Genomic DNA, 22,083 nt, shown 5'->3' with positions numbered 1-22,083 from the left:
GCCCTTGGCCACTTGTGCTGAGGCAGAGGGGGCCTTTGGCTTGCCAAAGCATGCACATCTGTAAATCTTCATTATGAAAGAAGGACGCTTTTGCTTTTGAATGCGAGTTCCCGTGGGGGTTGTGCTGCTGGCAGGAGAGTCGCTGTCACCCCTGAGAGCTCTCCCAGCCGTGCAGATGCTCAGGTGAGAGGCAGCCCCTGCCGAGCTCCCGACGTACCCGGCGCTCACCCCGATCCGCCCAAAGGTCCCTTTCCGTTTCGGCGGGACGTGGTGTCGTGTGGCCTGGAACTTCTGCTGCGTGCTTGTCGTCCGGTGCTACCCGGTCAGCACTGCCTGTCGGCCGCGAGCCCCTTTCTCTACCCTGAGAGGAATTCTGCCCACTCTAGCCTGGTGTGACTGCTGGGAGGGCACCGAGGCAGGCCCGTAGCGAGCCTCGGGCTGTTGTGTGGGACCCGTGAGCCGGGCTGTGACCCCAGCCCCCAGGAGGAGGGGGGCACGCTTCTCTGGGCCCTCCCGTGGACCTGCTCAGGGGCACCAGGAAGGATGGGGACGTCCCGGGGAGCGTTGGCTCTTGCAGTTCTTCTTTTCTCATCACGGTCTTGCTGTGTCCGTTCTGTCCCGACAGGCCCGAACTCCCCTGGAGCAGGAGATCTTTGGACTGCTCCACAAGACGCAGCAGCCCATCGCAGACCCACTCCTGACACCGGAGGAGACAGCCTCGCTGCAGGCAATGAGCTTGGAGGAGGTGAGTGCTTTCCCCCTCCGCCGTGCCCTGGCTCTGGCAGCCTCTTCCTCGGCGCTTGCCCTCACTCTGCGCTCCCTGGCAGGCCCGGCAGCGGCGGGCAGAGCTGCAGAAGGCTCGGGTCGTGCAGTCCTACTACGAAGCCAAGGCTCGGCGAGAGAAGAAGATCAAGAGCAAGAAGTAAGGCTCTGCCGTTGCTGGGCTCGGTGCGGTGGGAGAGGGCTGGGTCCTGGCCTTGGCGCTGGAGCCGACCCTGCCCGGTGCGTGGGTACGACCAAAACACGGAGGAAGGCAGAGCGGCCCCCGTCCTTCCCGGGATCTGCGCCGTACCGGGCAGCCTCCTGCCCAAACCAGTGCTGCGTTCCCAAAGGCCTCCCCAGCACCGTCAGGTCTCGCTCACTGGTGCTCTCCACCCTTGCGCTGCAGGTACCATCGCGTGCTGAAAAAAAGCAAGAGACGCAAGGCCTTAAAGGAGTTTGAGCTGCTGCATAAGTCGGACCCTGAGGCCGCCTTGGCCAGGCTGGAGGAGCTGGAGCAGCTCAGGATGCAGGTGCTGCTTTTGCACTTCTCCCCCACCCCTCGGGAAGTCCCCGCTCGTGAGGGTGCTCTTTCTGATGCTTCTCTCTTCCTCTTCCCCCCAGGAGCGGATGAGTCTTAAGCACCAGAACAAGGGGAAATGGGCCCGCTCCAGGGCCGTTATGGCTAAGTATGACCTGGAGGTGAGATTACAGAAGGGTTTGGGTTGGGAGGGACCTTCAAAGGCCATCTAGTCCAACCCTCCTGCCACGGGCAGGGTCATCTTCCACTAGACCAGGTCGCTCAAAGCCCCGTCCAACCTGACCCTGAACACTTCCAGGGATGAGGCATCCACAGCTTCTCTGGGCAACCTGTTCCGGTGCCTCACCGCCCTCATTGTAAAACGTTTCTTCTTTATATCTAACCTAAACCTGCCCTCTTTCAGTTTAAAGCAGTTGCCCCTTGTCCTGTCGCTACAGACCTTGGTATAAAGTCGTTCTGATAAGCCCCCTTTATATAGCGAAAGGCCGCAAGAAGGTCTCCAGTGCTGGTTGGGGAAGGGGCAGACAGCTGAGGTGGGGCAAGGAAGGCGGGCATGTTGCTTCTGGCCTGCGTTAGAAACATCTCGGTCCCCTCCCAGGCCCGCAAAGCCATGCAGGAGCAGCTGGCCAGGAACAAGGAGTTGACGCAGAAGGTGCGCGTGGAGCTGCCGGAGGAAGAGCCAGGTGACGTGCCTGAGGAGGACCTCACCTCCGTGACCGTCCCCACCATCCCTGCGGCTGCCAGCGGAGCTAATCCCTGGATGCTGGGCAAGCCCAGCGGCCCGGCCGAGGAGCCTGAGGTGCAGGAGGGTCTTGGAGACGTTGCGGTGCCTGGTGCTGTGGAGAGCAAGGAGGAGGTGGAGGAGGAGGAGGAGGAGATGTCGGAGGAGGAAGCTCTGCTACACGACTTTGCGCAGAAACGGCACGCGCGGCAGCAGCGGGCAGGGAGCCCTGAGGGACGAGGTGAGGAGCTCGCAGCCCCAGGCAGCGCGGGTCTGGCGTGCTGCGGCGTTGGGCACAGGAAAGGGGGTCGGGGGGGCTGTTTTCTGCCCGGTTTCACACAGCTGTCCTGCTCTCTCCCTCCCTGCTCCTGGGTGGCTGCTTCTCGCCTGTCACCTCGATGCGTAGGTGCTGATGAGACGGAGGCGGTTTCTGAGCTGCCGGGGGACAGCCCCGTCCCCCCCGTCTGCGCCGAGGAGCCGGCGAGCCTGGGGATCGAGCAGCCTCCCCAGGCCCAGGAGGAGATCCTGCTGTCGGAGCAGCTGGGCCGGGTGCGGACGATGGAGGACGTTGAGGCTCTGGCCTCAGAGGAGCGTGTGGAAGAGCAGGAGAAGCCGGCGGCCGCGAGAGCAGAGGAGCGAGTGCGGCAGCAGGAAGAAGGCAGAGCTGGGGACGGGCGTGCCAAGAAACCACCAGCCAAGAAGAAGATCATCAGCCTGCAGGCTGTGCTGGCGGGGAAGTCCCAGGAGGTTCAGTGCCCCAGCCTGCCGGTGGTCGTGGAGGAGGAGGTGAGCAGGACGGGCCTGCCCCTTGGTCCCAGGGCGGGCTTGGCTGCGGGGGACTGACCCTTCTCTCCACAGGAGGGTGGCATCGACCAAAGAGGGGTGATCACCGAGGCCTTTGCCGGGGACGACGTGGTCGCTGACTTCCGCCGGGAGAAGCGCAAGGCAGAGCAGGCCGCGAAGCCGCAGCCGGTCAACCTGGTGCTGCCGGGCTGGGGCGAGTGGGGAGGCACGGGACTGAAGCCCAGCACCAAGAAAATAAAACGGTAAGCTGCGGAAGAGCTGTGGCAACGTGCCCCAGCCCGGCACCGGGCCCTGACGTCTCGCTTGCCCGGCAGGTTCCTGCTCAAGCCGCCCCCGGCGCCTCCCCGGAAGGACCAGCACTTGCCCCACGTCATCATGAGCGAGAAGCGCAACATCCACGCGGCAGCACATCAGGTGCGTGACGCCCGGCCTCCGTGAACGGCAGCAGCGAGTGCTCCAGCACCCAGGCTGGCCCAGAACCTTCCTGTCACCCATTCCCACAACGTCCTGAATCCCTGCCCGGCCCCTTAGTTTCCAGCTTTGACAACCCGGCGGCCAGCAGGGTGATGGAGGGAGGAGGAATTTACAGGACTGCTTCCTCTGCCAGCATTCCTGGGATCTGCTAGAAGAGGGGATGGAGCGAGGGGGTCGGCGGGGCAGGGGACTGGAAGCACAGTGCGAGTGGGAATCGGCGGCAGCGTGGGATGAGCGCGGCCCCCGGGGTGCCGGGCCGGGTCGCTGGGGGAATTACCCCGCTGCGCTGTTTCCCCGCAGGTCAGCGAGCTGCCCTTCCCCTTTGAGAGGCACCAGCAGTTTGAGCAGAGCATCCGGACGCCCGTGGGCCCCACGTGGAACACGCAGCGTGCCTTCCAGAAGCTGACCGCCCCCCGCGTCGTTACCCGAGCGGGCCACATCATCCAGCCCATCTCTGCCGAGGACGTCCCCGACGTGGCCGCCGCCGCCGGCAGCGGAGCCAAGCCGGCGCTAGAAATTGCGCCCAAGCAGCAAGAGCGGCCCTTTCGCCGCCCGCGCAAGAGAGCGCGATAGCTCCGTGCCCGCGTCCCTCCGGTGCTCGGACTGGAGCCGGCGAAGGAACCGGCAGAGGCTCCCGGTTCTGTCCAGTACCTTCTACCGGAGCAATAAAACTCCCGGGCTGCCTGGTCTGTGCCGTCTGCCTGGCTGCCCTCGCAGCGCCCCGGGGCCGGGACAGCTGCTGCCCTCCTGCCTGTCCTTGGGGCCCCGCGCGGGGCACGCCGGCTCGCCGCGGCCTGCTGTAACGTGAACGGCTCGCGGCGGGTCGGGCCCGGGAGGTGCCGCTTGGGGCTGGGAGCGCGGCGAGGGGGTGGAGCAGCCGCCGGCGCTCCCTCGGGGCTGGGCTTCACCTGCCCTGCGGTTTTGTCCTTCATACCCCCTTTTTTTTTTTATAGATATAGATATATAATATAACGTATATATTTATTTCTTTTAATCTTGGCTAAAGGGGCTTTCTCATAGCCCTGCTGCGCTGAGCCTGGCCACGGGGCACCGCTCCTCGCGTCCGCCAGCAGCTCCGAAGTAACTTCTGCCCGGCTCTCACAACTCCGATGAGCTGGAAAACGGGTCTGTAAGGTGGTGCTGCCGTTCTGCGCGCCCTGGGAGCTGGCTCTGCCCCCCCCCCCCCCCCCCCCCCCCCGGCGCAGCCACCCTGAGCCCAGCCCACCCCGCAGAGGGTGACAGCAGGGTGCTTGGTGCATCCAGCGCTACCGCAGGGATGTGCCGGAGCCTTACGGTGAAACGGGAGCGGGCAGGGAGCCCTCCAGGCCTCTCGGCCCACGTGTGCTGCGCTCACACTGGCCGGAGAAACACTCCCCAGCCCGAGCGAAGGAGCTGGAGCTGGTGCTGTTCCCGGGAGACGCGGCCCTTGTGCCAGGGACAAGGCCTCCCACGTTGGCACTGCAGCCTGCCTGGGGAAGCAGCCAGGCGGGGTCCCTGGGTCACCCTTCTCCCCTGCAGCTGGGTCATACCGGGGAAGGGTGGGTTGTCCTGTGGGGCTGGGGCCCGATTCCCCCCCCCCAAAACCACGCAGGGCTCTTGTGCTCTGGGTGCTGGCACTCTTCCCGGGGTGGGGGGAGAGGTGGGCGTCAGCTCCGCCTGGGATGCGGGGTTGGGTGCTGCTTGCACTGTGACCTTGCCAGGGACCCGGCACGGGTGTCGCTGGCCCTGCGCAGCAGCACCCCGGGGCAGTTCAGGTGGCGCTCGCCTGCGGACGGGGCCGTGGCTGCGTTGCATGAATTTACCTCGGGCTGAAGAAAAAAAAAAAAAGAAGAAGAAAAAAAAAAAGGGAAAGGAAGCGGAGAGCATTTCCGTGCCGTGCCGCTGGAGAGCCCCTCGCTGGGCTGGTGGCCCCAGCTCGGAGCCCAGCTTCCCTCCGCCCTGCCTGCCCCAAAAGCCGTGGGAAACCTTCGCCCCCGGCCCCCGGGGATGTCGCTGGGGGGGTAAGGGGAATTTCTTGTTTGTTGCAGTAAAAGCCGAAGTGCCCCGGAGCCAGGGGAAGGCAGTGCCCGGCGTGGGGCGTGCGCAGCCCCTCTGCCTGCACCTCCACCTGCCCGCAGCCAGCCCCGGGCTCCCCTGCGGCCCCGGTTTGCTGGGGCCAGCCAGATCCCTGTGGCACCGTTGTCCCTGTCCCTCGCCGCAGGGTTCTTCCCTCGTCTGCCCCGGCCGGGCCCCCTGCCCCGACCCAGGGCTCTGCCTTCCTCCTTCCCAGCCCCAGGATGGTGCCGGGCTGGGCGTGATGGACCGTCCCGGGACCCAGACCACCTCCTCCAGCTCCCGGCCCTGGGATGCTCAAAGAGTACCTGGGCTGGGAAGGGTCTCGGGAGGCATCGAGGCCCAACGCTGGTCCGAGCAGAGCCGGCTTTGGGCTCAGAGCAGGGTCTTCAGAGCGGTGTCCTGCTGTTTGACATCCTCAGCTGCCCCAGAGCGGGAGCGATGCTTCCCCGCCGGGGCTGGGGCGACGATGGCACCAGGGTGGTCCCTTCCTGGGGTGCGGATCCTGCGGAGGACTGAGGCCGCCAGGTCTGAAACCAGCGCAGGGCTTGGCGGAGCAGGTGGGTTTACGGCTTGTCACAAGCTGGGACCACCTAAAGCAGCGAGCGGGACCTGCCGACACGTGGCCCCTTGATCCGGAGGCTGCCTCTTGCTGAATTTTGGCTGGTGGGTCCTGCAGCGTGAGCGTGGCTGATGCTCAGCCAGCGTTGAGAGGCGACAGCTTCAAGCCACAGAGCTGGATGTGCCTCATCCGGTGAGGAAGGGCAGCGTTGGGCTGGACTGGGCTTGAACTGGGGCTTCCACTGTCCAGAGATCCTCCAAAAATAAACGCAGAAAGCATCAGCGTGAGCAGCTGGGGATAAGTTAGAGGAGGGACCCGGATGACGCGGGGCCACCGGTGCTGCCGTGCCGGCCCCTCCGGGCTGCTGCGCCAGCTCGCCCATGCCGGCACAGGCTCCTCCGGAGCTGCTGCGCTCCCCCATCAAGAGCAAGGGTTGTCCCTCCGACTTCCCCGCAGAAATAAATTTGCTGGGCACAGGAATGTCAGCGCTTGGGGTTTTTTTTAATTAAAAACCAATTCCAGGCCTGCAGACCGCTGTAGGAAAGGGGGATGCCGGGGATGCCCGCTGGCAGCTCCCAGGGCAGCGGGGAGAGGGGGGGGAGAGGAGCCGCGGCTGGGGGGAGCCCCTTGCAGGGGGGCTGTCGCTTGCCGGTGGGGCGGAAACGAGCCGGCGAGCCCCACGGGGCCCCGGCACGCAGCAGGTGCTGCCATGGGCTGGGGACGGGCTCCCCGCGGGGACTTTCCCAGCCTGATCCTTGCCCTTCCCGTGGCGTGCTCCAGCCTGGCTCCCCTCCCGGTGCGGCGGCGGCGGCAGCGGGGCCAGCCTCCGGCTGCCGCACAAGGTGTGAGTCGGTGGGTACCAGGAGCTCCGGTGCTGGGAGGAAACCCCCCCCCCGCTCCCCGCTGGCCGCCTCCTCGGCCACGCGGTAACCCCCGGGGAGCCGCGGTGCGAGTGCGCACGCCTTCCCCTGGCTGCACGAGCGCCGCGTCCCTCGAGAGAGCTGTGAGCGGCTGCAGTTTGCTCTTACTGGCCTACTTTCCGGGCTACGTCAAAGCTGGGCTTACAGAGCCGGGAGCCTCGGCGAGGGCGGCCGAGCTGCTCCCGGTGCCAGCAGGGAGCGGTGGCTAATCCCGGCCGTGAGCGGGAGCAGCTCCCGGCCTGGGCTGCCCAGCCTGGCCCGGCACCCGTGGGTGCTCGGCCCAGGGGGGAGCTGGCAGCAGTCACAGGCAGCGGGGCAGGGACGGGCAGCGCTGCAGTGGGGCTGTGCCTCTCCCGGTGTGGCGTGCCCAGGCTGGGTGCCGTGCCAAGGAAGCGGTACAGCCGCCGCTGGTGTCCCCCCGCCTCGCCCCGAGCTGCCCCGGGGCAGGGATCCGTCCGGGGAGAGCCGATGCCCGAGCCCAAGGGCTTGCTCCAGCTGCCGGGGAGCTGCTGGTGCAGCCGGGCTCCTGCACTCGCCATCCTGGGAGACCAGCGGGAGCTGAATGAACGTAAAAGGCAGATTTAAAATCAACAAATAAAAGGCTTTTGGTGGTTGGTTTTTTGTTTTTATTTTTTTTAATGCAGGCTATAAATAACCTGTAAAATATTTTGTCTGGGCTATTTCTGAGGGTGAAATCTCAGCCCTCCGGCTTCCCATGCTGCGGGACGTGAGTGCGAGCACCGGGGCCGTCACGGGGCCCCCCCGCCTGTCAGGGGGTTCGGCACCCTTGCTCACTGGGATCGGGGGATTTCCGTGTCCCTGAATGCCTCCGGCCCCCGTGGCGTAGGAAATGGTCGTCCTCCGAATGGGCCTGACTGAGCCCCGGGGTGGGAGAGGGGGTGAGCCCCCACCAAAACCCGACGGAGGCGGGAGGCTCTGCTTGGCACAGCGTGGAGAGAATGGGGCAGGGGAGGCAGATTTTGCGTTGGTATTGTAGGGACGGGAGCGCTCCCCCCAATTTCCCTGTCCCTCCTGCCCCCGTGCCGGGGACAGGGGTGGCCTGTGCTCCGTCCCCTGCTCCCCCGACCCCTTTCAGCCTCAGAGGTGGGTCCGGCTCTCCTCCACCACCCCGCAGCCAGGGGTGCCCCGGGCACCCCCAACCCTCCTGCTGTGGGCACCCGGTGCCCGGCCAGCGCATCCCGGCCTGCACAGCCGCCGCAGCCGCGTTTCCGTGGAGATGGCATCTCCCGAGCCCGCACAGCCTGAGCGGGAGGGTTTCCATGGAGATGCCGTATCCAGCACGGCACAACCTGAGCAAGAGATTTCCACCGAGATGCTGTAGCTGGGACCCTCGCACCCGCAGCGGGGCCATTCCTGCAGAGAAGGGTGGCCAGGGCCCGCGGCGGCTCCCCGGGCAGCAGGCGGTGGCACCCAACCGCTTCTCACCCTGAGTTCGGTGACGGGTGCTGGGACGCAGGCAGCTGCCGGCTTTGAACAGTCGCTGGGGCTGGAGCAGCTGCCAGCCTTGTCACCCATCCGGGGTGGGGACCCGGTCACTTGGGTCGTGCTGTAACGTCACGTTCTGGGTCTCCCGGAGGTGACGGGTCCCTGTCTGTCCCCAGCTGCCTGGGGAGCAGAGGGGGAAAGTCCCCGTATCCCCCTGATGACTTTGTCCCAGCTGCCACCCTGCAACTCCCACAGCAATGTGCTGGGCACATCGGGGCCAGGGAGGGATGTCAGGGCTACCGGGCAGGGAGCGGGGCACCATGCTGGACCCCCGCACCTGGGGGGAAACTGGGTAGCCAAAGCCCTGAACCAGCAGCATCCCGGAGCTGGGGGATGCCTGGCCGGGCTCCGGCAGAGCCGCAGCACCAAAAACCTCCTGGGGGGGGGAAATGAGGGTCCCCGAAGGGGCAGGTTTGAGGCAAAGCCGGGGGGGTGAGCGGAGGCTGTTCAGACAGGCGCCCTCATGGCAGGCGGCTGCGTGGTACGTGTACCCTGGCCGGCGCTACAAAAGCAGCCTTCGTTTAAAGGCAGCTACCGCAGAGGTCGCAGTCATTCGTTCCCCACGCAGCGAAACCCTGATTAAAAGCGAGCTCCGGCCGCAAGGACGAGGAGCAAGGAGCGCGGAAGCGCCGCTGGGACACACTCGTGCCCGCTCCGTGCCTGCAGCAGACGCGGGGCCGCTTCAGCTCACGCCGCCCCTCCCTGCCTCGGCCCCCTCTGCGCTCCCCGCTCGCCGCCGCCTCCGCTCCCTGCCCGGCCTTCCTCCGGCCGCCCGCGTCCTGACCGGAGCCAAGGCCGGCCCCGAGCCTCCGCAGGGGCTTCCCCGCTCACGAGCGGCAGCAGCCGGATCCTCCCCGCATCCCCGTGCGGAGCGTGGCTGCCCTCAATCCCTGTGGCTCAGCCGTGGGGAGCTGCGACCGGGAGCCGGGGGGGTGATGCCGGTGGCTAGGCATCGGTGGCCACTCCGGCCCTCAGCTCCTGGGGGGCCGCAGGCCCCCATGCTGCCCGGCCATCCCCGGGGCTGCTAGCAGCGCTTTCAGCGTCTCCAGGCACGGGCTGTCAGACGCAGCGTGCGTTGCGGTCGAAGACCGGCTCTCTTTGTCTCCGGTTACAAATCGGCGGCTCCCGAAGCTGGACCTGGGGGGCTCAGGGCTGGAGGACGGACAATAACGGAGCCGGGGATCCGATGCGGCAGCCCTGGGGCAGCAGGGGAGCAGGGGCAGGCCCAGCTCTGCCCGCAGCAAGCCACTCTCCGGAGCCTCCTGCCGCACGGTCCTCGGAAAGGGGCTGGAGCGGAGCCAGGGCTCTCTGCGGGCACCCCTCCCGCCCCTGCCAGCCCGGCAGGGCTCCTCGCCTGTTTTCTGGGGCTCCCCAGGCACCCCAAGCTCTGCTCACCCACTGCATCCTTCTCCGCTCCATCACTTCGCCCTGCCTGCTCTTGCCCAAGCTGCCAGCTCTTCCCTCGGCTCCCAGGCACAGCACGGTTCCTCCCCACCATATCCCCGTGATCCCAAATCCTGACCCATCAGCGGTGTCCTCCCAGCCCAGGGCTTCTCCTGGGGATGCTGCGGAGGAGGGCAGCAGAGGCAGCGTATTGACTGCTGACTCCCGGCTGCACCGCTCACCGGAGGCGATGCCTCATTTCTCCACGCTTCTCCAGCCAGCACGGGGGCCAGTCCCAAAAAAGCCCTCTGGAGCATGTGGGGAGGAAGAGGCCAGCCCCGAGCTCCCCGTGGAGCCCACGGAAGGTCCAAGGTGAAGCAACCCAAAGCCTCAAGCCATGAAACCGCCTTCCCAACGCAGAAGCAGCATTGTTTTGGCCCCGGTGGCCGGGTTCAAAATGTCAACCTGCGAGCTCGTAACGAAGGGATTCGGTTTCTCACGCAGGAGGTGGGACTCCATCACACGTCCCTGCTTAGTCCCTGCTGCGAGCGCCTTTGGGGAGCTGGGGGAAGAGGGGCCGCACAGCACAACGGCGGGCAGCAGCCTGGCCCGTCGCATCCCCAGCAGGACTTGTGGCCTTCCTGCCCGCTCTTCTCTGTCCCCCAGGCGCGAGCAGGCAGGAGGAGAAGGCAGCTGCTCCGACAAAGTTGTCATCTTTTAGCTGCACCTTCAAACGTGCTGCAAAAGCGTTTGTCGTCAGAGTGGGGATGGCCCGTGGAAAGGAGGAAGACAAGGTCTGTAGTTAGAGCTGATGCCTCTCATCGGTGTTACCAGGCCAGTAAAGCCCAGGCGAGCTGTCTGTCCACCATGGATGGAGCAGCACAGAGGCTCCTTCTTCAGAGCAGAAGAAAAAGCCCCAAGGAATCTAGAGAGAGACCACCAGACCCTGTGGCACCGGACGCCCTGGCTGTCCTAACGGGAAACCCCTTCCCTGGCCTCCGGGCTGGTTCCTCGGCCGCAACTCCATCTTCCCAGCGATGCCCCAGCTCTGAAGCTGGGATGTCCAATGCAGGACCAGCCTGGTGACAAGACGCCCGTGGTGTGGGCAGCTGGACGTGGCGTCACAGCAAGGACGAGGTATCACCCCCATCACTCTTCTCCTGGCGCCAGGAGCCACAAGCCGTCCTCACCACCGCCAGCGGCCACCACCCTTGCAGGAGGAGAAGGCTCCGAGATGCCCCGCTGAACCCGAGACATCCGTTTGCACCTCCTGGCCTACGGCTGGAGAGGCAGAGAGCTGCTCGGGGACGGGCAGAGAGACCCAAAGGGTCCCGAGAAAGGTTTGAGGTCTCCCCACCCGCGGCCTGGCAGCAAGCAGAGGGCGCCGGGCACCAGCGGCGTTGCCACGGCCGGTGCTTGGCTGGGTGCGTTAGCCAACGCGTTTCTGTTTCAGGGAGGGGGGAGTAATGCAGATCCTGCCCAAAATCCAGAGGGAAGGGGCGAAATAAATAAAGAAAAGAAACAAAATGAAGCAGGAATAACAAAAGCAGCAGCAACATCGGCTGCAGGCCAGGTCAGAGCCGAGCGCTCGAGCCCCGATGGCTCAGGGGACCGCAGCGGGCAGAGGACACACAGCCCCTTCGGTCTGGGGACCACCCCGAGCACTCGGGGAGCACTTGGGTGCCATCGGACCTGCGGAGTTCGGCAGGAGTCCTGCTGCCCGGGCAGGCAGCGCGGAGGACACGCCGAGGCGAGGCGAGGCAGCAGCCCAGGGCTGCCCGCCACTTCCCGCGCTGCCGGCGGCCGGGCGGGCTCCGGGGAGATGTGTCCCTGAGAGGGAGGCGAGTTCCAACGAGCCGCCAGCTCCACCCGCAGCAGGCAGCCTGGCTCTTTCCTGTGGAGGAATTACCGGTGAGTGTTCCCAATCATATTTTTGCAGTGCATGCTGATAGATAATTCCCGTTGGCCTTTCTGCAAGTTACTCCATGACCAGTGTGCGATTAACCACACTCCCCGATGAGGGATGCTCCTTATTCCCCAGACTGCCCTGTTTCCCCGGCACACTCACAGGAGAGCCACAGAATTTTTCAGCACCACCTTTTAAAGCCCCTGGGTGCAAATTATCCCATCCTGAAGACGTTAAAGCGTTAGTAGGCTCTGATTAAACCAGGAAGGAGCAGAGTGGTGTCAGAGGATGCGATGGCGGGATGCAGAGCCCTCCCGGCCGGCACCATGCACCCCTGAGTGCAATTCCTGCAGGGACGGGGGGAGGCCAGCTGCAGGATGAGGCCGTTACTCAAACTGGCTGTTTTTAACTGCACCAGGATGCAAATAAGGTAGGTCCTTATAAAACCCGGGGCCGGTCGTGCGCCTGTTGCAGGCTGTGCCAGCCCAGCTTCCTAACCACCTGCCCAGCCTCTGAAACGCCTCTTCGAGCATCTTCTCTGCCCACAGCCTGGCCGGAGGCAACAGGTAGGAGAAGGTACGGATATAATGGAGAAGAAATCAAGCAACTCCCCTCTGGAGGAAGAGTTTCCTCCCTCCCGGCCTTCCTCGGCTTAGCCCTTGCTCTCCGCGTTCCCCTAGTGCTGCCAGCCCCTCGCATGTCACCCTGGTACCCTCTGCAGCGCTGCCTGCAGTTGCCAAACCTCACCCCAACCCGCACGCCCTGCATGCTCAGCACCATCCTGCCTGCGGCCCCGCGCCCCGAACCGCTCCCAGAGCATGCCCGCACCCCCAAAGGGGCAACGCGCCGCCTCCGGCCCGAGGCTGTTGCGGCCTTTCCAGCAAAAAAAGAAAGAAAAGAGCTCAATCCCTTTGTAAGATAATTTTTCCCCCTTCTCAGGCAGAGGAGAGGTTCGGTGCTGAGGCTGCGGAGGACGCTCCCGGCAGCAGCAGATGACACCAGGGTGCGGGTGCCACCCTAGATGTGGGGGGACACCACAGTCGCCTGTGCCCCGTGGGATAAGCCCACCTCTTGGAGGGCCCTGGACATCACCCGCGCCGAGCTGACAGGAGACTTTGCCATCGGACAGGCCAAATCCGGGGGAGAAAACACGGGCACCGGAGCAGAACAGCGGGTCCCAGACACGCGCCCCGGAGCAGCACCACACTGCAGGGGTCTGGAGCAGCACGGACCCCCACGGGCACGGGGAGGGGACCCGGCCGGCCCCTCCAGCACTCCCGATGGGCTCGGGGCGGGGGGGGCTGCGGTGCCGGAGCAGCACCGTCCCAGTCCAAACCCAGCCCGACGCCCCAGCACCCCGCAGCCCCGCCGGGGGCCAGCTGCCCCATGCCGCTGCCCCATCTCGGTCCCGCATTCCCAGTGCAGCCCCCGGCCCCTCGCCCGCCGCCGGTGCCGGTGCCGGTGCCGGCCCCCCGGAGCGCGGTGCTGCCGCTTGCCTCCCCCCCCGGCCCCGTGCGGGGGCCACCGCGACCCCGCCGCCCCCCCTGCCCGCTCGTCCCCGGCAGGACGGGTCCTGCCTCGCCCGGTTGCGCCCCGCGGGCTCGGGGGGGGGGGGGGGGGCAGGATTCAAGGATATTGCGCAGAAACGGGGAGCCCCCCCCCCCCCCCGGTAACCCCCCCCCCCCCGCCACGGCGGGCGGCAGCGAAAGGTCGCGGAGGCAGCCGGGTCTGCCGGTGCACGGGGGGCCGGGGAGGGAGCCGGCAGGCCGGAGGCGTCGATGGGGCGGCGGGGCCGGAGCGGAGGGGAAGGCCGGGGCGAGGGGCCGGGGGAGAGGCCGGGCGCAGGCAGGGCTGCCCGTGTCTGGCAGCGGGGCAGAGGAGAGGGCAGCGGGGCGGTGCCTGCGCAGGGCCCGGGCAGGGCCGGGCAGCCGGGGCACGGCCCAGGGCGGCGTGGCAGGGCCGGGGCCGGGGCCGGGGCCAGGCAGCGGGTGCCCGCGGAACGGGGCCGCGCCAGGGCGCTGCGGGGCCGCCGGTCCCCGAGGCCCGTGCGGGGGCCGGGAGCGGCGCAGCCCCGGGCCGGGCGAGGCTGTCAGTCGCCGGGGCGGTGCGGTGCGGGGCGGGCCCGGAGAGGCGGCCGGGCCGGAGCAGGCCGGGGGCGCGGCCGGGCACCCCCGGGGCCGCCCCGCGCCGGGCACCGTGAGGGGGGGGTGGTGTGTGCGGCGGCCGCCGGGCCTGCGGGCCCCGGGTGCCGCGGGCGGGGGCCGGTGAGAAACTTCCAGCCGCCGCGCCGTGCCGTGCCGCTCGGTGCCCCGCATGGCGCGGGGGAGGCGCCTCGACCCCGCCCGGGGCCGCCCCCGCCCCGCAGCGCTGCCCGCCCGGTGGGGCACCGGGCCCGGGGGGGGGGGGGGGAGGAGGGAACGGACGGGGGGACGGACACCCAGCGCCATCGCCGCCGGGGCGGGGGCCCCGCGCCCACCTCGGCCGGGCAGGCGGCTCCGCGCCCGCTCCGCCGTCCCGGCTCGGCCGGGCTGCGCCCTGGGGGCACCACCCCCCCCCCCGCCACGGCCGCGCCCGGCGGCGGGCACCGGGGCTGCGGGCGCCGCGCTTGCTGCCGGCGCTGCCCGTCCAGCGCTGCCCGCTACCGGGCGCCCAGCCGCTGCCCGGGCGTGGAGCGAGCGAGCGAGCGAGCGCCCGCCCCCGCCACCGCCTCCTCCTCCTCCTCCTCCTCCATCCTCCTCCTCCCCCCGGTGCGGAGCAAGCGCCGCTCCCCGGTGCGGGCGCCGGTGCCCCGGCGCGGGGTCGGGCGTGTGTGCGCGGCGTGTGTGTGTGTCTCTGTGTGTGTGTGTGCGTGCGTGGGGCTCCCCCCGCGCCGTGCCGTGCCGCGCCGTGCCGTGCCGCGCCGCCCCGGGGGTGCCGTCCGCGGAGCGCGGAGCGGTGCGGCCCCTCCCCGGGCGGGATCGGCCTCCCCCCCCCCCCCCGCGCCCCTCCCGCGGGCTGTGCCGGGCGCGGAGCCCCCTCCCTCCCTCCCCGCCCGTTCCCTCTCCGGACTCGGCTGGCTCCGCGCAGCCCCCCCGCGCGGGCAGGGCTGGCCGCACGGCACGCCGGGAGCCGCAGTCCTCGGGGCGGCGCGGCTACCGGCCGGCCGGCGGCTACCGGACTACAGCTCCCGTCAGCCCCCGCGGCGGCGGCTCGCTCTCGCCCTCACACTCCGGCTGCCGCTGCCAGTGTCTCCGCCGCCGCCGCCGCCGAACCGCCGCTCGCAGCGCCCAGTGTCCGACCCGCCGCCTCGGGCAGGGGGGCCCCGCCTCGGCCCGTTGCCCCCCCGCCGCCCGACCGGCTCGGGAAGCAGGTGCGTACCCGCCCCTCTCCGCCCCGCCGCCCCGCACCGGACGCCCGGCCCCCGCTGCCCGGGCACCCCGGGCCCGCGCGGCCCCGCACCCACCGCCGGGGCGGGCGGCGGGGCGGGGAGGGGGGGGAGGAGGCGGACGGGAGCGGGCGGCCCGACCCCCCGCCCGGCTGGACGGGGTCTCCATGGAAACGGTCCCGGGACACCCCCGGGGGTGGCGGCGGGGGGGGGTGGGGGGGGGCAGTGGAGGGGGGGGGGGGTGTGTGGGCAGCGTCCTGCGGCGGGACAGCGGCGGGGCCGCGGGCGGGGACGACGGGCACTGACAGCGCCGGGCCGGGGGCAACGGGCGGGCGGCGGCGGCGAGCTCCGCTCCCTGCCCCGCGACGGCGCGGCGTGCCGCTGCCCTGCCTCGCGCGGCGGCTCCGGCACCGGCACCGGCGGCACCTGCCGCTCCCGGGGCGGCGCGGGGGGTCCCGGGGCGCCGCGGCGGGGCGGGGCGGCCGCCGGAGCGCTGCGCTCCCGGGGCGGCGGCCGCCAGCGGCGGGACGGCGGCGCCGGGCGCTCGCGGAGTTTGGCGGCGTGGCCCGAGCCTGCCCCGGCGGCCGCCGTGCCCGGGGCCGGCCGCGCCGGCAGCAGCTCCGGGTGCCGGCCGGCCGGGCGCCGGGCGATGGCGGAAGAGCCCTCCCCGGGGGCAGCGCGGCCGCCGCCGCCGCCACCTCCATGTTCGGGGCTGCCCCGGTGCGGCAGCGCGGGGGCCCGGCCGCGGCCACCGGGGCTGCGGGACGAGCGGCGGCGGCGGCGCCGCGCACCGTTGGGGAGCGGCCCCGGGGGCAACTGTTGAGCCGGGGTGGGCACCGGGGCCGGGGGCTGCGGGAGCCGCCGCGGGGCCTGGCCCCCGGCAGGGCTGCGGAGCGCCGGGGCGAAGCCCCCGGAGCGGCCGCGGGGGCCGGCGTGTCCCGGGGGGAGGGCCCTGCCCGGCCGCGGCGTGGGGCCGTGGGCCGTGCCGCGCCCCCGCGGGGCTCGGGGGCCGGGGCTCGGGGAGCGGGACGTGCCGCGGGGAGGGGGCTCGGACAGGGGAATCCCCCCCCCCCCCCCCCCCCCCCCCCGGCGGTGCCAGCCCCGGGGCGTGAGGCTGGGTTCGGGCCGGGGCGGTGCCGCTCCTGCGCCGCCCCCCCCCCCCCCTCCCCGAGCTCGTCGTGGGGGCGGCCGGGCCCCCCGACCGTGCCCAGGGTGATGGTGGGGCAGCGGCGGGACCGGGCAGGAGGAGGAGGTGCTTCCTGCCGCCCTCGCCGGGGAGGAAACCAAAACTCCTTCGATGGAGCGTCGGTACTCGGGAGGTTTATTGCTGGCTCCCCGGTGAGCGGCATCGGTACCTTCGTCCGAGCGTGGGGTGAAGCCGGTTCAGAAAAGCGCTGGGGAAAGGTCTTCCAGGCTCAAATAAAGAGGAAGCAAGTTTCTCCTCCTTGCAGAGCATCCGCTCTCCAGCACCCTCGCCCTTGTCACCGGAGTTAGGGGGGATCTGCGCGAGGGAAGGGCCGGCGCATCCCGCGCCCTTTGCGGCTTGTCTGCATCTTTTTTGCCATGCCTGCATCAGCCTTCCCTTCCCCACCTTGCCTTTCTCGTCGCCGTCGGGTTTAGCCGGTCCCGGTGCCAGCGCAGCACTGGAGGCTGCGTGGTGCCCGTCGAGGGCGCAGGCTCCGTCGCTGTCACCGGGGTCTGGAGACGCGTTTCTGGGAGGGTTTCGGAGACCAGACTCTGGCGTGGTTTGGCCTTCGGAAGGAAACTGCCCTTGGGATCCCTGGGCTCTGGCGTGCCCGCTCGTCTCCCGGGGACGGGAGGCTGCGCTCCGGTTGCAGTATTTCGGACGATGCGCGCCTTCTCAGGTACAAGGTTTTTTTAAGGCTGTCTGCCCTTAGTGGCTCTGTTTTTCAGTCCTTAAAAATAGGTGACAGCGGGCTTTCGTGGGGACAGCCTGGTTGTCTCGAGCGAGCGAGGGTTTAGTGAGACCAGTCGTCCGGGAGCTAGGACTTATTACTAAAGGACTGCCGAACGTGCAGCAAACTTTTTTTTTTAATTATTTTTTAGATGGGGATGGATTTTCTCTTTTTTTTGTTTCCTAATTCATCGCGCTGAGTATCTATAATTACTTGCGGTGTTACTGTGTCTTTAAATCAGCTTAAGCAAATGCGTGTAGGCAAAGCCTGGCTCAGCTCCGCAGCAGTCGGGGCTGCTGCGTGGCCAGTGGGAAACCCAAACTGAGGTCGGGGCTGCCGCGCGGGCCGCGGGCCGGACCCTGCGCCTGGCACCGGCTCCGGCAGCGACGGGCAGCAGAGGTGGCCTGGCCCGTCAGTGCTGGGTTTTGTTCCACGCTGGTTGTTCCTGGTCAATTCTGCTACAGTTTCTGACCTCTGCGTGAGTGGTAACATAATATAAGAGAAACTGTCTCCTTTTTTTTCGGTTTTCTTGTTTAAATTTTTCCCTTGCTGTGTATCGTGCCCGCCGTGAGTCCTGCGAGAGGACCGTCACGATTTTTTTTAATTTAATTTTTTATTTAATCTTCATTTTTTTGCAAGCAGTTTGCTTTAAAGGGGTTTTCTGAAGCAATGCTCAGAGCTGAATCCCTGCTAAGGCATCTCAGGCAACTCTCAGGATTGGCACTCGCTTTGGACCTCTGCACCTCACATGGGCGCCCGACAATCACATATAAAAACAAATATAATTTCTTGTCTGTGTTACTAATGGCAACGAAGATTGCCAAAGTGGATAAACTATCGCAAGTGAAGGAGACCGTTCTTGTCGATGCAGACCGTTTCCTTCTAGCCCACCTGAGCCCCGCTGAGGAGCCGCAGGGGCACGTGCCGCCTTATGTTGCTGCGTTCCCTCTCCTCGAAGCAGCCGGGTTGCAGGCGATGCGCTCTGAGCGGCGAGTCCCGCTTGAGTTTCCAGCAGCCGACCTAGTTTTATATTTTGTAGCCATCCGGGGCAAAAAAACTTGCCTTTGAGGTTTCGCTGCTGTCTGGGAATGAACGTTATAAAGGTATCATCTCCTGCGGGTGTGTTTCCAGGGTCAAAGTGCATCCCTCCCAGCCTTCCACAGTGCCCCCTGGCCAAAGGAGCCGTACGGCACCTTGGAAAGGCGAGCGACCGCGTCCTCCCGATCTCTTGCTGCAGAGGGGTGCGTTGGGCTTTCTCCTTTTCGATACCCTCAGGCTGGAAAGCCTCCCTTTCCTTCCTCTGTGCCGCTGGCCCACTTAACGCAGCAGCCGAGAGCGCCGCTGGCGCGAAAGGAGGCACCGCCGACGGGCAGCGTTTTACCGTGTCCGTAAAGGCACCGGACCCCAGCCGAGAGCGTTGCTTTGTCTGTCGAGCCGCACCAAGTTCCTACCGACGTGACCCACAGCGGGATGTCCGGAGCTGGCCCTCGGCCTGGCGAGGCTCACGCCGTGGCTGCTGCTCGTGCGGCGGGGAAAGGCGAAGCCGCTGTTCGCCCCGGGGGAGCTTGTGCCGTCGTCTGAACCCCGGCTGCCGGCAACGGTGCACGTCGCCGCTCGTCGGGCCTTCGCTCGACGCCGTTGCGCGGTGCAATCCTACCTGCGTTGGGGGATGAGATGCCTGCCCAGAGCCCAGGCAGAGGGAAGCCTTGCGCTGGGAGGTTTTAAGAGACTGGCTGCTGACGTTTCAGCACCCATCATCTCGTGCCTGCCTAGGCAGGGTGCAGCTGAGACAGTGGCGATGTGTTGGTGCGTAGGCTCACGTGCTGGTGCCAGGATGGGGGAGAAGAAAGGTAAGCGTCTTGAGATCCGAGTCGTTTTAGTACTTGGAAATGTACAGAGCAGGAAAATACATGACAAGCTTCTTGGGGGGGGGTCAAGGCAGCACGATCCTAAAGCGGAATGTGTTTGCACCGTGAAGAAGCGGCTGGCACAAGTTGTCTCTGCGAGGAACAGGGAAAAGCCCCCTTTCTGTACCCGTGGCTCTGGGTCCACCCCAGCTGCTGTAGAGGTGGACGACTGTAGAAGATCGTGGCTCTGGTTGACGTGATCAAAGCGGTACGAAAGTGGGTTAGACCAGGTGGCAGCGTAGACGTGACATCTGTTAGGGCAAACACCGACAGTACCAAACCCTCCAGTAAAAAACCAAACTCTTTGCTACCTGCAGCTGGAAGTTAGGCAGCAGCCCAGAGGAGTTGCTTTGTGTATTTGCCAACGCAAGCGCTTGAGAAGCCGAGTGTTGAGTCAGGTCAGGGAACTGATCCGGCTGAGGAATCACTGTTGTTTGCGCGGGGAGGGAAGGAGGCTGGCTTTCAGCGGGATAGCTTGCAAATCTACTTTGCAGCTCCTGTACCCCTCTGCCGCATTAACGCTGGGGTGGGAGGTGCGAGTGTGAGGGGCAGCGTTGCAGCGGAAAACTTAATTAGGAAGCCTCACCTCGGGCAACTTGAGTTAGGAACCCTGAGAGCCGAGGAGCAGGCAGGATTTTAACAGGGGTCAGCACGGAGATTACGTGGGCTTAACTCTCTTCAGCTGCGTGGGAGCTGGTAGGTGAAGGCAACGGCAGCCTGTCCTGCCACCCTCAGTTCGGCCTGCGTTGAAACGACGGTTGTCTTGGCGCTGTTGGGATTTTAGTGGAAGGAGGTTTTGTCTCGAGATAATTATTAGAAAATATCCGTTCCTGAAGAACTTCATCTCAGGAAAACTTGTTTCCATCGGCTGTACGATGGTGTTTCAGAAGAGATGGTAATTTCTTGACTTAATCCAAGGGAACTGCCACGTGTAGCTAAGTCATCGGTAACCTGAGTAAAAGCATGCTTTTGCTACAAGGAAAACATCTTCTGCTTTGCTTTTTCTGGAGCCTGGAAGAGACTGGTTTGCACAGTAGCACCCTCTCCTTTTGCAAAACGATGAGAGGTTTTGCCTTGATGAACAAAAAACCCCCTTGCTTTTAATTCACCACGTTAGTTTCGTTGAAAATCTCTCCGAGGGCTGCTTGTTGGAGGTGAACACGTTCGGCACCTTTCTTGTTCGCAGTTCTTGCAGCACAGTTTGTTCTGAGAGGTGAAGGAGCTTTAATATCGCACGATGAGCTTCTCCACGCAAAATGCTGTGTTGATGTTCCTATTTCGTTCTAAACTAGTTTTGTTTGGAGTTAATTAGAATTGGCTGGGCACCTATTTAGCTAAATCAAAATAAGACTGTGGTTTCGTGTACGCTTCCCTTGGCAGACGTAGTGGATTAAGCAGATTCTGTGCCAGGCTGTGCCCTCTCTCCCTCTTGGTGAACCTGCTCTAGGAGCTAGTATGGGTTAAAAGCAGTCCAGCCGGGGGGTGGGGGGGGGAAAGGTTTTAAACAGAGATCAACTCCCTGGTCAAGTTTACCGGGACACTGCACAGTTTCGGTGACACGACTGAAGGGGTGAGAGGAGAGAAGGGCTTCAACAGTTTCTTCGACAGCTTCTTCTACTCGAAGACAGGCATGTGAAACCATGCCCTAGTTGTGTTCTCCAAGGGGTTCCTACTAGTTTAATTACATCCGTTTAAAGGCGCTTCAAGCTGCACCAGTGTAGACGAGAGATCTCCTCGGTTTCCTTGTGTCGACTCGACTAAAAGCGTGTTTTGACCCAGGCAGGCTGCAGTTGCTCTTTCTGGTTCGGTGTTGCATCGGGAGGCTGCTCATCCCTGCACTTCTCAATAAACTTCCTGGTGCGCCTTCTTCAGGGTGCTGTTCTTTCGCTCTTCGCTCTGCTTTGTGCTTGAGACCACGTCTGTTGTTTTCCTCCCGTTTTATTCCTTCTCTTAGTTGAAATCTTGATTCTTTTTCTCTTCTGTTCTCCTTCGTTCCCTGTGAAATGCCTGTCTTTGGCACGTGTCCCACATCGTCCGTAGAGGATAGAGGCCAAGAATTCATGAAACAGTGTCTATCTCTGTTGCTATGTCCTCCCGGCTCTCTTCTCATGGCTGTCATGCCTCCTCTGTTGACCAGCTCTTACTCGAGTACTCAAAACCGCTGTTTCTCCCAGGTCCTGGTACCACCCTGTTATCACTTTTCCCTTGCCAGACCTATTCTTGGGTCACGCCTGATCTGTGCTTGTTTGAGGCTTCAGCTCATCTCCAACTCCTGTTCCACGTCGTGCAGCCGTACGCATCCCCTTCCCCCGTTGCACAGAAGGTCCCTTTTGATTTCTCCCGAAACATCTGTCCTGCCACTGCGCTCAGGGGCAGAACCTTTCTCCTCCCCTTCTTTCAGTTTAGCCTAAGATGGTGAAATCCCCGCAGATTGTTTGTTCCCCTATTTCCTTTATGTTGCATTTCTCTCCAAGCATCGAAAGACTCCTCCCCTTCCTGCTCCAAGCCACCTCTCATTCTCTTTGGGTATGACCCTGTCTTAGCGTCTGCCCGGCTCCCCCTCCATTATATAGTATTTCTTCCATCTTACAGTGTGTGTCTTTTAGCAGGTTTCCCCCTCTTCTCCTGACCTCTGATTTGCGTAGTCTGTTTGCTCGCTTGTGCCCTCGTACGTGCAGACGGGTCTGTCGCTTCTTTTTTGCAAACAAGCTGCCTTGCCCCGATTTCTCCTGTGTGCCTGGCCCTTCTTTTCTCTCTGGAGGATCCCCACTGGCATGTTTGGGCTGAGGTGAGGATCCCCGGCAGCAGCTGCGTTCAGAGGAGTCATTCAATTCCACGGCTCGATCCCTTGAGCTGCTGGCCGGTAGATCCCTGCGCGGCTCGTTTCAGCATAAACGGATGGTGCAAGCTGCTTCTTGTCCCGTTCAGAGCTTGTGTCGCCAGGAGTCTGTCAGGGAAAAGACAACCGACAGAGATTTGGGATCACATGTCGCTTTCGGCTTCTTCCCACTCTCACCCGCTGCACCGAGCGTGTTGCCGTGGCTCTGTGCCTGCTTTACCTTCGGGTGTTTAGTATTTCTCTGAACCAAGACAGCATCTCTCTGCCTTTTGCAGTCAGTCCTACTTGGTTCGACCGAATCCACTTGTTAGCACAGTAGATCCTCTCTTCCTTCGTTGCTTTTTCCCTGATACGACTTGAGCAGCAAAGCTGCCTTAATGCTTGAACACCCAGCGCTGCACGATTGGCTGCAACGTTCTCCCTCGAAAG

At 65.2% G+C, this 22,083-nt stretch overlaps 1 protein-coding gene across 1 annotated transcript in view; it reads left to right on the top strand.

The window, feature by feature from the left end:
* UTP14A (UTP14A small subunit processome component) overlaps positions 1-4,058 on the top strand; it is a 5,535-nt gene extending 1,477 nt beyond the window's left edge. Inside the window, exons 2-10 of the mRNA XM_050902043.1 lie at positions 626-745; positions 828-922; positions 1,169-1,292; positions 1,384-1,461; positions 1,899-2,262; positions 2,428-2,807; positions 2,880-3,067; positions 3,140-3,239; positions 3,600-4,058. Coding sequence (XP_050758000.1) covers positions 626-745; positions 828-922; positions 1,169-1,292; positions 1,384-1,461; positions 1,899-2,262; positions 2,428-2,807; positions 2,880-3,067; positions 3,140-3,239; positions 3,600-3,872 — 1,722 coding nt within the window. The 3' untranslated portion in view covers positions 3,873-4,058. The remainder of the gene's footprint in view (positions 1-625; positions 746-827; positions 923-1,168; positions 1,293-1,383; positions 1,462-1,898; positions 2,263-2,427; positions 2,808-2,879; positions 3,068-3,139; positions 3,240-3,599) is intronic.
* The last annotated feature ends 18,025 nt before the right edge of the window (positions 4,059-22,083 follow it).

Source organism: Gymnogyps californianus, chromosome 9 (assembly GCF_018139145.2).
Source record: "Gymnogyps californianus isolate 813 chromosome 9, ASM1813914v2, whole genome shotgun sequence".
Lineage (NCBI taxonomy): Eukaryota > Metazoa > Chordata > Aves > Accipitriformes > Cathartidae > Gymnogyps > Gymnogyps californianus.
Note: the sequence above shows the minus strand (reverse complement) of the source record. Positions and strands in the feature narration are given on the sequence as shown.